The 14,784-nt window shown below is 43.8% G+C and overlaps 1 protein-coding gene across 1 annotated transcript in view; it reads left to right on the top strand.

The window, feature by feature from the left end:
• cacna1aa (calcium channel, voltage-dependent, P/Q type, alpha 1A subunit, a) overlaps nucleotides 1–14,166 on the top strand; it is a 100,258-nt gene extending 86,092 nt beyond the window's left edge. Inside the window, 6 exon segments of the mRNA XM_050070112.1 lie at nucleotides 2,488–2,601; nucleotides 3,963–3,998; nucleotides 7,356–7,569; nucleotides 7,785–8,068; nucleotides 9,726–10,162; nucleotides 10,164–14,166. Coding sequence (XP_049926069.1) covers nucleotides 2,488–2,601; nucleotides 3,963–3,998; nucleotides 7,356–7,569; nucleotides 7,785–8,068; nucleotides 9,726–10,162; nucleotides 10,164–10,437 — 1,359 coding nt within the window. The 3' untranslated portion in view covers nucleotides 10,438–14,166.
• The last annotated feature ends 618 nt before the right edge of the window (nucleotides 14,167–14,784 follow it).

Here is a 14,784-nt window from a genome sequence, read left to right as displayed (position 1 = left end):
CTGGAAACAGACATTGCTGTTGACTTTTTGAAATGTATTTTTTTGGCGCTTCAAGCTGAATGCCATCCAGTTTCATAATGTTTGAGAGAAGGCAGACATATCTGCACTCAGCAACTCACGCCAAAACAATCTAGTGTAGCAAATAATACTACACTGGGAAGAAATGTATTTTTGATTTGGGGGTGGACTGTCCATCAAAAGTAGAAATACAGCAGCCTATTGTTAGTCAGGGCATTGATTTGCTTCTTGTTTAATGTTGTTATGCTCCTCTCCAGTCCAGTCAGTAATAGCAACGTTAACTTATGCTTATGGTTGGGGCTACTCTTGTCAGTAGAAGGCATACTGGGTATCCTGAAGCCACTTTGTCACAAAATAGAGAAGCTCAGAGCTCATGCTGTCCCATCTTTACTGCCTTGTTGCCTATATTGTTTCTACTCAGTAGGTCATTTCCATCTTCTGTGATCTCTCTTGCCTTGACTTTTTCAGTTAGCATTGACATGGCGTTAACCTTTCTTTGATTAGTCCCATTCTCAAACCTGTCTCTTCACACAGTGTTTTCTATCTTACTGAACTTATCCTTCGCCGTACGTTCTCCACATTTCATTCAGAGTCTATCTTGCCTCTGTTTTCAGAGTGGTTCATGTCTCTGTCATCATGCTGTTAAACCTCTCTGCTTGTAGACCTCCTGAAGGGCCTGACAGGTCTCTGTATCAGTCAGCCCCATGACATAGCCACTTCTCCATATCAATCAACAGAGGTCTGGAGAAGTTTAAACTCAGGAGTCGGATAGAAGAGAGTGGCTGTCGGCTTCATTCAAACAAGTTTGAATGACAACCTGCAGTTAGATGAGGCAAATCATACAGCAACAACAACAACAACTGGAGACATTAGATGACAAATGCCTTTATAGGAAAACACCACCCAAATACTAAGATACAAGTAATGTGATGACAGACGGAGTCATTGAGCAGCAAGCAGCAGCTGCGAGTGGTTTAGAGTTTTTCTGGCATTACATAATTTAGAGTTTATTATGTATTGTTTTTAAATATTGAATGCTGAAATAGTGAAATGAAAGAGCAGGCACTGGACTCTGTTTTCCCATTTTTTTGTGTCTAAGTGACTAATCAGAACAACAATTACTGAAATTAGTCCAGTATTGTGTGAGACTGCTGCAGCCAATGTCATCTGTGTGGGCAACTGAGCACTGTTAATTTACGTCCACTAAAAGTGCTTGTTTTTGCCATTGACAGGCTCAGATTGTTTGTGTTTGACATTATGGGAAGGGTCCCTACAGAGGTTGACCTCTTTTTTAAAGAGTAAGGTCCTTTTTTTAACCAGAAACAAACCCACCAGACTCCATTTAAATAAACTGTAATTTTATCATTGTAAAAACACACCTCATTCAAAGTCAACAGAGATAAAATAAAACTCAAAAAAGCCGTCTTGGATCATCTTTCTACTCTTCCAACAATCCTCAACTGCGATTTAGTTGAAATAAATTCACCTAGTTAGATGTGAAAATATGCTTTCAGGTCTGTTTCTGGTTAAACAAAAAGGTCTGTCTCTTTCAGGATCATTTCCGTAATGTTCTCAGACACTGAAAATAACAATCTGAGCCTGTCAGTGGCAAAATCAAACACTTTTAGTGGATGTGAATCGACAGTGCTCAATTGCCGGCAGGAATTGACCGGTCTTGCTCAATACTGACTACTTTCAAATATAGTTGTTCCCATTAGTCACTTAGACACAAGAACGTGGGAAAATAGGGTCTGAGAAAACAAAGAAGTGCCAAGCCTCTGTTAAAAACCGAAGTATGGCCAAGCAAGACAAGGCCAAGCCAATAGCCCCAGCTGCCAGATTCATCTCCACTTTTCCAGGTATACTCCAAACAAAATAGAATTTGACATATTTGCACTGGAACATTTGCCTTGTTGTCACCAAAACGACATGCTGGATCTAGATTTGATAACAATGTGTGCAAACCAACCAGCCGAAGTTTGCTGCGTACAGTGTATCAGTTTCTGCACCTGGCCAACACTGTCATGGGATCAGTTGTGTTCTTCACATGCCCTTTGGGCTGCACATGGGTTCCCTCCCTGCTGCGACTCATGAGCTCCTCCATCTGGCGTCGATGCCATTCAACAAAGAATATTTACATTTGCTTGATGCTCCATTTTTGAGAGCAGCCTTTGCGAACATTGGGTTTGATTTTATTTGGAGTATACTCACGATCTTAAGATCCAAACACTCCTTTTTTTCCTCATTCATCGCACGATTTAAAACTAAAAAAAGAAACAAAAAAAAAAGACAAAGTCCCTCCTCACACTCACACACTCACCAAATTCTCCCACTGACTATTTTTACCTCTCTGAGACCCTCAATTCTCTGCTTTCTTTGGATAACAAACTTTCCCACCTATCCCCCTACTCCCTGTCAGTTTTCATGGCAGCCGTCACAGCATCTCCTGCTCTCCTGCTCTGTTTTCAGACGGTAGAGATGAGAGAGATGGGGCAGGATGGTTACTCGGATACTGAGCACTTTCCACCAATGGAAGGCCATGGCAGGGCCGCTTCCATGCCCCGCCTCCCAGGCGACAACCAAGTGAGCAGCATTCTCACCTTTCCACTCTCTTTCTATTTCCCCCATCGTCTCTGTTCCTCATCTCCTCTGTTCGAAAAGATCACATTCTCAAAGGTCTGACTTGTTGCGTAAGATTTATTGCTGTGGTTACTCGAATCCATGTTGGAGAAAGTTTGGCACAGGGTCAAAAGGGATTCCTGCTAAATGACAATAGTCCTCGAACACTGGGGCACAAAGGTTACATGTTTAGGTACTAGGAACCACCAGTAATGTGACTACCATCAAACAATATATGCTATCGTGGCAATATTTCTGGCTAAAACATGGAAATGTTTTGCTGAAATGTTGAGCTCCCAACGTGAATTCAAAAGGACCACAGCAAGGCAAAGTGGGACCTTCTGCTCCTTTTTTTCTTCCTCTCCTGTTGTCGTCCTCTCTTCCTCTCATTCTGCCACCTGCATGTGGTTGTCCCGTTTCCATTGAACACACTCATCCGTTTTATATTGTTTCATATCCTGGTGAGTGCTCTGGTTGTCATATGCGCACAACATATTTATAAATACAAATGTGCACACATACATACAGTTTACACACTTCTCTGCCCACCATTATATCCCCCTCTTTATTTATCTTTTCTTGTTGTTTTTCTACTAAACTGTCTCTTCCTTCCTGTTAAAGGTTTTGCTTGTGCTGAACTCTTTTTGAATTTTGGGGGCTTTTTTTTTCATCCAGGACTGGAACCAGCATGATATTGCGTTTTACAGATGTGTGTGTGTGTTACATTTGTTTGTGTGTCGTGTATATGTGTGTGTGTGTACAGCAGTTTTTCTGTGCTCTCACTGTTCTCTGTGCCCTGAAATTCACACTGTTTCTGTCACTTTGTTGTCCGCCGTTTGAGTGTGGGTGTGTTTGTGTGTATGCATATCCATTTGTGTGTGTATTTTGCTGATTGTCGTCATCGCTGTTGTGACCGTGTTGCAGTTGGTTTAGCATTTTCATGGTGAACTTGTCTATATATATAACCCTATTTTGGCTCCAACCACCCCCAGTCTCTGTGGTAAGTGTTTCTCCTCCACCTTCACTGCTGCTTCGGTGTCTAATCAGACTCTCTTTCTCTGTCCCTCCTTCTCTGTCTGTCTTTCCTCTCTCCACTGTGGCACCCCATCTCTTTTTGGGTTGAACCTCCACCTAACACTCTTTGGTTTTTACTTGTACTCCACTGTACCTCTTTTCTCTTCCATTGCGTATCTATCCATCCCTGTCTCCCTTACTTCGCTTTCCCCTTCTTGGTTCTGCGTGTATGCTCCATGTGTGACCACACCTTTGGTGTATTTGTGGCTCTGTGTGTGTGTGTGTGTGTCTTCTCTGTGCTCATACAGCAGCGGAGGAAAGGGAGACAACGTGGCAGTAACCTCAGTGTATGTACCCTGTCTTCCCTGTCTCGTCTCTCTCTTTCTCTTTTCTCTCTCCCTCTCCCTCTCACGCTCTCCGAACTTCTTTCTTTCCTCATTTTTTCACGTCTCCATGTTGTGTCTTTAACATGGCAGGGGTTTTCTTTCAAATTTTGTGGGACAGCCCTTTTTTGGCATGAACCAATCTGATGCCAGCCCAGCTTCCAAACTGATCCCAGCATCCTTGGCTACTTCATGCACCTAACAAATGGGGTTTGGAGTTGGGCTGAACTCTGCACGTCCCCTGTCATTATCAACAGTCATGCCACACTGTCTCGTGGCCTCTGTCTCTCTCTCTCTCTCTCTCTCTCTCTCTCTCTCAGTCTCTCAGCTGCTGCTAGTGCTTTGTTGCTTTATGTCCTCATGCCTGTGTGCTCGTCCATTTCGATGTTGTCAGCGTTTCCCCGTCTGTGTCAGAGTCTCCATTCACACCTGCATGCAGGAAATGCGTTTAAGTGGGAGTGTGTTTATGTGTGTATGGGTAATGATGAGAGACAGAAAGAGGATTGGTATATATGTGTGTGTGAATGGATATATTTTGGGGATTCTCAGTGCTACTCCTATGAGGCCAGATAAACCTTTATATGCATCTGCCAACTGCCAACCTGTCAGCTGATTGGTCTAATACACAACAACTGGAAAACTGGCCAGCTTAGCTGCTGAAAGGATCTAGCACTGAAGTAGCCTGATACGGTTTACATGCCCAGGTCAGCAACTTGTGGCACCATAGGCTCTGTCCTGCTGTCCCACCTCAGAGCATGAGGCCTCAGCACTGCAGAAAGAAGTTCTCATGTGGGTAGAGGACTCAGGACAACCCCTATGTACCTACTGCATGGCTGGAGGACAGCACGCTGATCCAGAGCAGAAATAGAGGAGTTTTTGTGCAGCCTGGAATGTGCCATTTATGGGTGGTGATGATGGAGGACTGATGCAAGTCGTACTGACATTTCTATCTCCTTTTTTCTTTCACAAAGCAAGTAACAGACGCATGGAAGGCATGGCTGTTTGCCATCATCTCTTTTACTTTATTTCTTGTTATTCTTTTTTTGTTATATACTTTATAATTCCTCTGTATCGGGGGTCGACAATTAGTTTCAGCCCTGAGTCAGTTTTTCTGAGCAGTTTGGGGGCTAGCACAGGCGCAGTGGAGATCATGAATTAAAAGTTGTTTTAGTAGCCATCTGATAGTTATTTGGTCATTTTATTAGGCTTCATTTCAGCACCAGTAGATCTTCACATTAACAGGGATAGTTGTGATCATTTTAAGTGGGGTTGTATGAGGTACTTATCCACAGGCAGTGTATTACCTACAGTAGATGTCAGTCAGCACACACCCAGTTTTGGGAGGCAGGCAGGAGTAGCGACACTAAAGCTAAGCAATGTGCTGCTGCTAACAAAACATTTTTTAAAAATCCCACCTAAAAAAATCATTATCAGTTTGAGTGTACGCTGTATTTAAAATATTGTCACCGCTTTACCTTGCCGCACCAGCGCTTGTCAACGGGAAGCTGACACCGCTATACCAGACTCCATTGAAAAAAAACACAAATTTAACATTGCTTAACACAGGAGCTGCTGGTCTACCACTGTTGTGATCAGTTGGTTTGCATGATTGTGGGACTTTGGCATTTTAAAGGGTTAGTTCAGATTCACCAAAGTCACACAGTTACATCAACAAACTAACTGATTAAGGCAGTGGTAGAACTGACAAGGTTTTCACACAAGGAGTAGACCCAAACGCACGACTCAAGGGCTTTTCAAAAACAGTCTTTAATGAAGACGGCAGGTAAAGGTGAAAAAGTTACCAAAAAGGGCAAGGCAGAGTCAAAGTCCAAAAACGGCAAAAGTCAAAACACTGGGTGTAATGACTTGATTTCTACCAAACAAAAAACCTAAGCCACTGAGGGGCTGCTACCAGGACTTCTAATTGACGCGTCATCTGTGGCGGCTCCACTGAATGAATCAGAGTCCATGCATGGCTCAAACGTAGATTTATTTGCAACAATTGGTCCATTTAACAATGTAGCCTTTGTCGACCTACACACAGTTATACCATTATACTTGTATGCGAAACAAACAAAAGGCTCAAAGTTAGGCCACTAAACGGCGGTCAAAAAACTGTGTGCTTCTCCTGGTAAGCAGCACGCCTGTAGAGTAATTAACTCTTCCTCTACTACCTTCACAGACACCATTGTCTACACACCACCTACTGTGGAAACCAGTGACCCACACATCATTGGACACAGATACAAAACTGGCTCTAACACTGGGAACCTGACACTAGAAAACAAAAGGCTGGAACGCTACTGAGACGAACTGGCACTGAGGAGGGAGCACACAGACTAAATACATGAGGAGAGGGAAGACAATGAGACACAGGTGCAACACATTAAGGCGGGGCAGGTAATCACACCGGAGGGAAACTTGACAGGAAGTAATCTGAAACGAGAGGAGAGTAGACAAAATAAAACAGGAAATGCAGAACTGAAATGAGAAAACAAAACTTGACAAGACATGACAAGAGCAGCAGCTCCCGTGTTCGGCAAGCCAAAATTACTGTTTTGTCAAAGGAGTCTAGTAGCGTTGACGAGAGCATAGATTGGGAACTGAAGTTGTCAGCAGCCTCCCTGCCAGAAATGCCAAGGTAAAGCGGAAAAGAAGTCTAAATGAAGCTTACACTTTAACTGATAATGATTTTTTTTAGGTGGCTTAAATATGTTTTACTGCCAGTCCTGTCCACAGCAGTACGTTGCTTAGCTTTAATGGTGGGACTCCTGCCTGTTTCTCCAAACTGGGGGCATGACAACTGCCATCTACTGTAGCTAATACACTGACTATGGATAAGTGCCTCATACAACCCCAGTTCAGAAGATCTGAACTATGCCTTTAAATCTTGTTCAGCAGTCTGGTGCAGAATGAGGGAGGATTTTGAATATTAGAGGGGTAATTAAGATCATTTGCTGATATGTTTAATTGGGGCTAACTAATTATGATGGAGAGTCGAATTTAGCCCATGGGCTGCTTCTTGCCGACCCCTGCCCTATAATCTGTATACAGTGTTTATATTTTTGAAGTAGCATGATTGGACCATTACTACTAATGTGGGAGTGTATGATATGGGAAGAAGGCGGGTGGGCTTTGAGTTCAAGAAACAGACGCTATTCACACACATGCATTCATACACACACACACATACACAGTGTCTCTTATATTAACCCATAGCTCACAGACAACACCAACTCAACAATCAAAGGAAACACCTCTCCCTGCATCTCTCCCTCTCTCTCCCCTCCTTCTTTGGTGGTCTCTCACTTTCTCTCTCAGACCATCAATGACAGCAGTCCCATGAAACGCTCGGCCTCGTCGCTGGGCCACAGCAGGTCTGGGCGGGGCCACAGAGACAAAGGAGGGGTGGACGACTACAACATGGAGCGTGTGCCTGAGGAGGGGAGAACTTCCAGACATGGACACCGGCGAAAAGACCGGAGTCATCGGGCGTCTGAGAGGTCCCTCTGTCGCTACACGGAGGCTGACACAGGTGGGAAAGATCACATACACACATTAACAAAAGCACATAGAGGAAACACCTGATGGTTTGACAGATGCTGTATTAAGACAAGTAAATAAAAGGTTTTGTGTTCTGATTATTTTTAAGGTGGATACAAGGTGATGATGAAACGTTATCTAATGTCATAGCAGTCTTTAATGTTTTCACCACACCCCAATAACCACTCCATTAAACTCCACCACCAGGCCTGGGCACAGACCTGAGCACAACCACCCAGTCAGGCGACCTCACGTCCAAAGACAAGGATCGTGACAGAGACCGCGGCCGATCCAAAGACCGCAAGCACCACCACCATCACCACCACCACCACGGCTCCGTGGACAAGGAGCGCTATGTAGCAGATCGAGGGGGCGAGTACGGACACAGGCACTCCCGCGACAGAGAGCATGAGCGGGAGAGGGAGAGAGAAAGGGACCGGCGCTGGTCGCGATCGCCCAGCGAGGGTCGCGAGTGCCTGACGCACAGACAGGTGGGCTCCTGGGTACTTGTGTGCATGTGGTGTTCAGTTTGAACAAAAGCAGTGGTATGACCACATTTTCAGTGTTATGCTGAAAAATATAGGGCCTCTAGTTTGACAGTGGTTGCGTGGTTGAATCCGCCAACAATGCCTAGGTGGTCTTTTCTGGTGATAAAGAAAGACAGTACTAAGTTCCTCTGATGGAGAACATTGATGAGCACATTGCCTACTGGCAAACAGATCTCCTCTAGTTATCTGAGGGACCTCTGGATAGGACACTGAAACATCATGAGTTACGATAGGACTACTCTACTTTTTCCTGCTGCCCTCAAATTAGAGCCCAAGACATGTTGTTGTCCTTCAGAGGAATACTTCACCCATGAAATTACCATTTGCATATCAATTTTTCACCCCATGTTACATTGAATTTGAGAACAAAATTGTGTCTTCCCTGCATGTCTTCCTGGTGAACGAAGAATCTGGATCTGAGAAAATTCTTTGCTCCTCTTTTGCTACAATTCAACAAGAATTTTCTCACTTTTTGGATTCTCCGTTCACCAGAGGCTTGCCAGAAGAAAGTTTGCTACATGAATTCAACATATCAAGGGTTGAGTTATTGATACGAATGGTCATTTTGTGGGTGAAGTGTGGCTTTAACAACACAAAGTTGTGGCAACAATAGCGCGGGCCCTTCATGTACATTTGTATATATGTCTGACTACATGCACACAAACATATTCTTCTTTGTGGGTATAATCGTGTGAATACAAGTACTTGTTTGTTAAATGAAGTCACTGTTTTCACTGTTCCAACAACCCCACAAATATGCATAAAGAATGTATATTTGAGTACCTGACTGCTGTCCCTGCCCTGCCTAAATGTTTATAGACTGCCACTGTTCCCTCACGTCCCTCCCCCACTACCTTTCCTTTTATGGCATTATTTTCCCAAACACACAACCTATGACATTTCCTATTAAAATAGGAAACAAAAAGTATCTATGGTCTACCTTTGCTGACAAACTTCTGCGATGCTCCTATTCAGCCTTTTCTATTGAATCTTTATGTTATAAGTTGTCTTGCAAAGGAAGACGTATTGAGGGAGAATTGTCTCCTCTCATTTGAACTTTTGCCTTGGTGTTATAAAAAAATAACTTTTTATAACTTGACATGTTACACACATGTCACACTGCTCACTAAAGATGATTTAAAACCAAACACATTTTATGTATGTTTAGTCACCATATTTACCCTGTGCCACATTTGTTGCTCCGGAAATCAACCCTTTACCCTTCTTTTCTCCTGTCGTCTTTTGTTTCTTTCCTCTGCGTGACATGTTGCTTCTCTCTGTATGGTGCTGTTTGGAAACCCATCTTTTTTGTCCACATCCTCTGCTCTGTTACTTTTTGATGCCTTTCATTTCTGCCCTTCTCTCCTCCACTGCACGCACATTATGACTGGTGCTTTTATTCTTATTGTTGCTGTGGTTCTTGTTCTTATCTTTTCTTGCTTGTCTATCTGGACTCTCTCTGCCTCTCTATCTTGCATTCTTTCTCTCCGTCTCTCTATTTGTTTTATACTCTATCTTTCCCATCCTCTTTACTCTACATGTTCTGTCGTTGAATTTGTGGTTCGTTCTTTTTATTTGCTTTATTTCACTTTTCGTGTAGGGCAGTAGTTCGGTCAGCGGAAGTCCCGTCCCCTCAACCTCGGGGACCAGTACGCCACGTCGAGGCCGTCGACAGTTGCCTCAGACCCCCGCAACACCCCGGCCCCATGTTACCTACTCCCCTGTGGTCCGTAAGTCCATGCCCACACCACCTGGGGGGCCACAAGGCCGACCCCCAGCCCCTGCCCCACGCCGCTTCTCTCCTGAGCCTCCCCAAGGCCAGGGCCCTCCCCCCGCTGGCCTCCCCCTGGCCCACCACGGCCCATCCCGCCAGGGTCATCATCCCCCACCCCGCTGGGGGGACACAGGTGGAGGAGGTGGCTCCATTGAAGGGGATGGCTGCTTCTACAACCAGGACTACCAAGACTATGAGCCCCACCATGAACCACCTGCCTATGAGCAGAACCCCATGCAGGGTGGCAACCCCCACCCNTCCTCCCCCCCACCCACAGTCCAGTCGCACCTCACCTAGGACTGCCGGCCATGCGCCCCCTCCCACTACCGCCCTGACTGGACCTGTACAGGGCCAGATGCAGCCTGCCGCCCAGCGTCGCCTGCCTAATGGCTACCGCTCTTCTTCACCTTCCACACATCTTCATGGACCCCCACATACTGGGCCTCACAAGGTCCCCCCTCCAGCCGGGCATCCTAGAGGTCCCCGCAAGGGCCTGCATGAACCCTACAGCGAGACGGAGGACGACGACTGGTGCTAGCCTCTGGGGATGGGGGAGGGGAGTAAGGAGGAAACAGAATTGATAGATGGACGGAAAGATGGAGATAGGAAGCTCTGAGCCGGAGCTCTGACTGCCAAGGGAAACCATGATTCTTTCTTTCTTGCCTGTTCAATTTTTTCCTCTCCTCCACTGCTTGGCATGTCCCAGTGATGGTGGGCTAGACGAAGGGATAGGTGTCAGGATGAAGGGGTGGAACAAGAATGCTGAGGCAGGATCTGGAGAAACAAGTGGTGTAAGAGGAAACCACCTCCACGTTCTGCTTGCATTGTTGTTGCATTCATATCTTGATGCCAAATAAGACCAACCTCAAACTGCAGTTTATAAGGATGCAAGCAGGAGGGGTGACGGACACTAGTCTTTGTGTGTCTTAAATTATGCCTCTGGCAACGAGCTACAGCCACTTACAAGATGTCAAGAGTTGCGACTCGACAAAAGACACTTTACAGTCAGAGACAAAAGAACGACCTTTTTCTTTTTCTTTTTTTTGCTTCTCAAAGCTAACTTCAGTTAAGTTAGCAGCAAAAAGAATCAAATCCAACCCTCCCAGCCACCAGTTGAATATTGATGAGTTTTATCATCTGTGTTTTTAAATAAGAACAAATCTGACAATGAGCCCTCCACCTGTATGAGGTGAGGAGGCCAAGTGGGTGGGAGAGTTGGGGAGCACTGCACGAGGTTGACGAGTCCCTTGGTCAAAATCTAGAGGACGGGACGGGTGTGATGGGGACGTTTACCGTCGTCCTTGGAGAACACCCTCCTCCCAGAAACAATTAGACCAACCTCAACCCGCAACCTACGAAGGAAGAAAAACAAAAAAAAAACGTGGAGATGGGTTTCAGAAACAAAAAAAAAGCAAACCAGTAACTGTTTTCTGCAGTATTTCTTCTTCTATTCCTGCTTCTTCTTCCTCCTTCTCTTCTACTTCTTCAAAACATTGAAGCTTGAATCTTCTGTTGCACCCCACACAGCTTCGTTTTTTAGACTTGCGGAGTTGTACACCCTGTGGAATCCTGCATGAATGATACAAAAAATAATAATAATAGCAACAATGAGAATCTACTGTATGTGGGGGGAAATTTTACTTGGTCCTTTCTGTTGTGGTCTGTAGGGTTTCTCTCTTTTTTCAGTAAGAATGCCTTTCTGTTTCTCTCTCTCTCCTCTGTGTGACATTCCTCTCTCTGTACCTTCATCTACACTAAAATCAAAGTGATAGAAGGGAGATTGGAGAGTGACTGTATGTATATCTAAAAGGAAAATGATTACTTTTTGCTTGTTTGTGTGTACGTTCTGTGCCAGATGCCTGCCACTGATACAGCTGGAATTGCACGTTTTTTTTTGTGGAAGTCACTTTTTGGGTGAATATACCGTGAAGCAGGGTAAAGAGGATAAGAGATGTCGATATTGGTTTACAAGTCGGACGGATCATTAACATCTCAAAGTCTTCCAGGGTTTGGGGTTAAAACAGAGAGATCCGAGAGAAAGAGACCAATAGAAAGGCAGCAAAAGGAGAGAAACTCTTCATCTTTGTTTTCTTTGTTATTGACGGTAATGATGGATAAGCAGATAATATAATAACTCCTAATGATCATGACGATCGTGATAATGAGACAGATTCTCCATATTTGGTCTGATGTTCTGTTCTGTGTGTTTTATTTTGAGCTCGGCTAATCATTTTTCCAACCCTGAGGTGGAGCTCTAACCCCACAGTTGCACTGTGGGAGAATGAGTCTGCAGGAGCGCAAACATCAGTCAGAGATTTCCCAAAACACTCGATATGTCTGTCTTTCTTGTCACTTTCTGTCAACATAGACAGTGGGTGAATTTGATTGTGAGCCCCTGCAAAAATAATCAGTCAAATTCAGCAGTTCCCCACAGACTGCTGCATTTATTTGGATGTGTCTTCTCTCCTGCAGATGCTAAAGCAGAGTTCCACCACCGCTTGTGACCTTCCAGTGGCGCTGTGTGACAAACAGTGTCCCTATAGTTTTTGTACCTCTCCTTTGACTTCACTTTTGATTCAGAGTTGATTATCACACACGGAGAGTAGCTCATTCTCTCACTTGTAGACCACGTCGTCTGCGTAAACACAGGCGTACAGCTCAGATGGGTTGGAGAAAAGATGCCTGGGCCTCGTCACGGTCCCAGAAACCATCTCCGTTCTGTGTGTATCACTCCTGTATATCTTTTATTTCTATCCGTGTGTTTTCTCTGTGTGCCTCAAACTAACACTTGTCACTAACGCACACCACTGTCAGCCCCACCATTATTGTTATTGTTTTGTTTATTTGACCTGCGTTTTTTAACCTGGAGGCCTATCACATGTTGACCAGAGAATGCACCGAAAAAATAGAAAAGAAAAAAAACTGCCTATTAGTGTCTTTCCAACCTCAGTGGAATGTCACAGACAAGTATTTTTTCACATCACTACACTTAAAATCAGAAAGCACACTAAGTATGTAGCTCCTGGTTGTGGTGTGTGCGTGTAAGTGGGGGTTTTGCCTGTGTGTGTGTGTGTGTGTGTGTGTGTGTGTGTGTGTGTGTATGTGTAGATGGATGAGTGTGTTTCAGGTCAGTTTTTGGCGTTTTGTTTTGTGCTTGCTTTGCGTTATTATTCTTTGTTTCCAGGAATCCTTTTGAAATCTTTGAAATGTTTTAGTCAAATCATTGAAACAATCTTCGTGTGTATGTGTGTGTGTGTATGTGTGATGTCAGTAACCCCCTGAATGAAACATGCAAACCCCCCAAACATTCACCATCCATCTTTGTGTCTATGCTGCAGTGAAATCCACTAACACGCTGATTAACCACACAAAGTCTTCAAAAAGCAATGTAAAGCCGCTACTGAGAAAAAAAAAGAGTTTTTTTTAAGTACAAAAGATTTTAAAAAAAGGAAAAAATATCTAGTTCCAGAAATGCATGTGCTATGTGCATGCCACACCGTGGGTTAACAGTCATCTTCAGGACATAAAAGAAAAAGCAGATTAATGAATTCAGAGGAAATTAAAAAAGATAAAAAAAAAAAAAGATATATAAATAGATAGATGTTTTTAAAAAGCAACGTTTCCTTTTTTCCTTCTATTTTTGAGAACAAAAAAGGTTAAAAATTACAAAAAAAAAAAATGTTTAAAGAATAAAAAACACAAAAGAGACTTTGGTGAGAGTTTGTTTTCTTCTGTTACATGGGGTTGAGGCACAACACGACCATGTTCAGGAACACCACAAAAAAAAAAAAAAAAAAGAACTGTTTTAAAAAAATATATATATACAAAGAAAAGAAAGTACAGTTCAGAAGATGGTGTATTCTCCCTTCTACTTTTTGTGGGGGGTCAGGGGGTGCAGGAGCGAGCCAAATCTGATGATGTACTCATTCAAACTGGCTGTGGAACCTTTGATCTCTCACTCACTCCCTCTTTTTTCTCTCTCTCTAACTCTGTCTCTCTCACACTCTTATCTGTCGCACTCTCGAACTGTCTCACCGCTATTTCTACCAGTGCATTTTGTAATTCCAAACAGAACTCTTCCTAAAGAATAAAAACCAGAGAGAATGCACACCGCTTTGCCTCATTTTTTTGCCAGCATTACTGCTTCAGTCTTTATAACTGAGAGGATGTGTGTTGTGGGCGTGTATGACTGTGTGACTTTATTGTAAACAAACAGAAGTGATGTTTACATACAGTGTTACTCACCAAGATGCATTGTATGAATCCTTAAGGTCTGACAAAGGTGTGGAATGCATTTCCTTCGCCACAAAAACATCTGCAAATTCAGTTTTGTTTTTTTTTTTCCTTTTTTATGACGTGCATTGTTTACATCTCTGTTTACTCACCTGCTGTCTTCACTGTCTCTGCTTGCTTTGCTTGCTTCCTTGTTTCTCAATAAACAAAAACAGGGCTCACTCACAAAATAACTCCACAGGGTACCTTTAAAGCTGCATCAGTTTGAGTTTGGGGCCACTTTAGGGCAGTAGAACAAGCTGTAAATGCAACAGTGATATATTGTCACCCTTTAAAGTTGTGGTGGAAGTCTAACATTTTAGCTCTGTTTAGGCCTTTCAGCAGCGGTGAAGACCTTCATTATGCTACCTTTGCTTTTTTACACAAACAATGCCGGTATAATAGTGTGTGATTTAAGGTAGCATGCCTGTATTCCAGAAGCAAAAGAAGCGTGACATGTAAGACAACAGCATCAGCCTCTAGTGTGACATGTATTGTTCATGTCGGGCAACACTTTCGAAACTATAACAATGGCATTAACATGGCCATAATAATCAGATACAGTCCCTTCCATATGGCCGTTGATCCCATCCTCTGCAACTCCACTTTTACA

Source organism: Epinephelus moara, chromosome 18 (assembly GCF_006386435.1).
Source record: "Epinephelus moara isolate mb chromosome 18, YSFRI_EMoa_1.0, whole genome shotgun sequence".
NCBI lineage: Eukaryota > Metazoa > Chordata > Actinopteri > Perciformes > Serranidae > Epinephelus > Epinephelus moara.
Note: the sequence above shows the minus strand (reverse complement) of the source record. Positions and strands in the feature narration are given on the sequence as shown.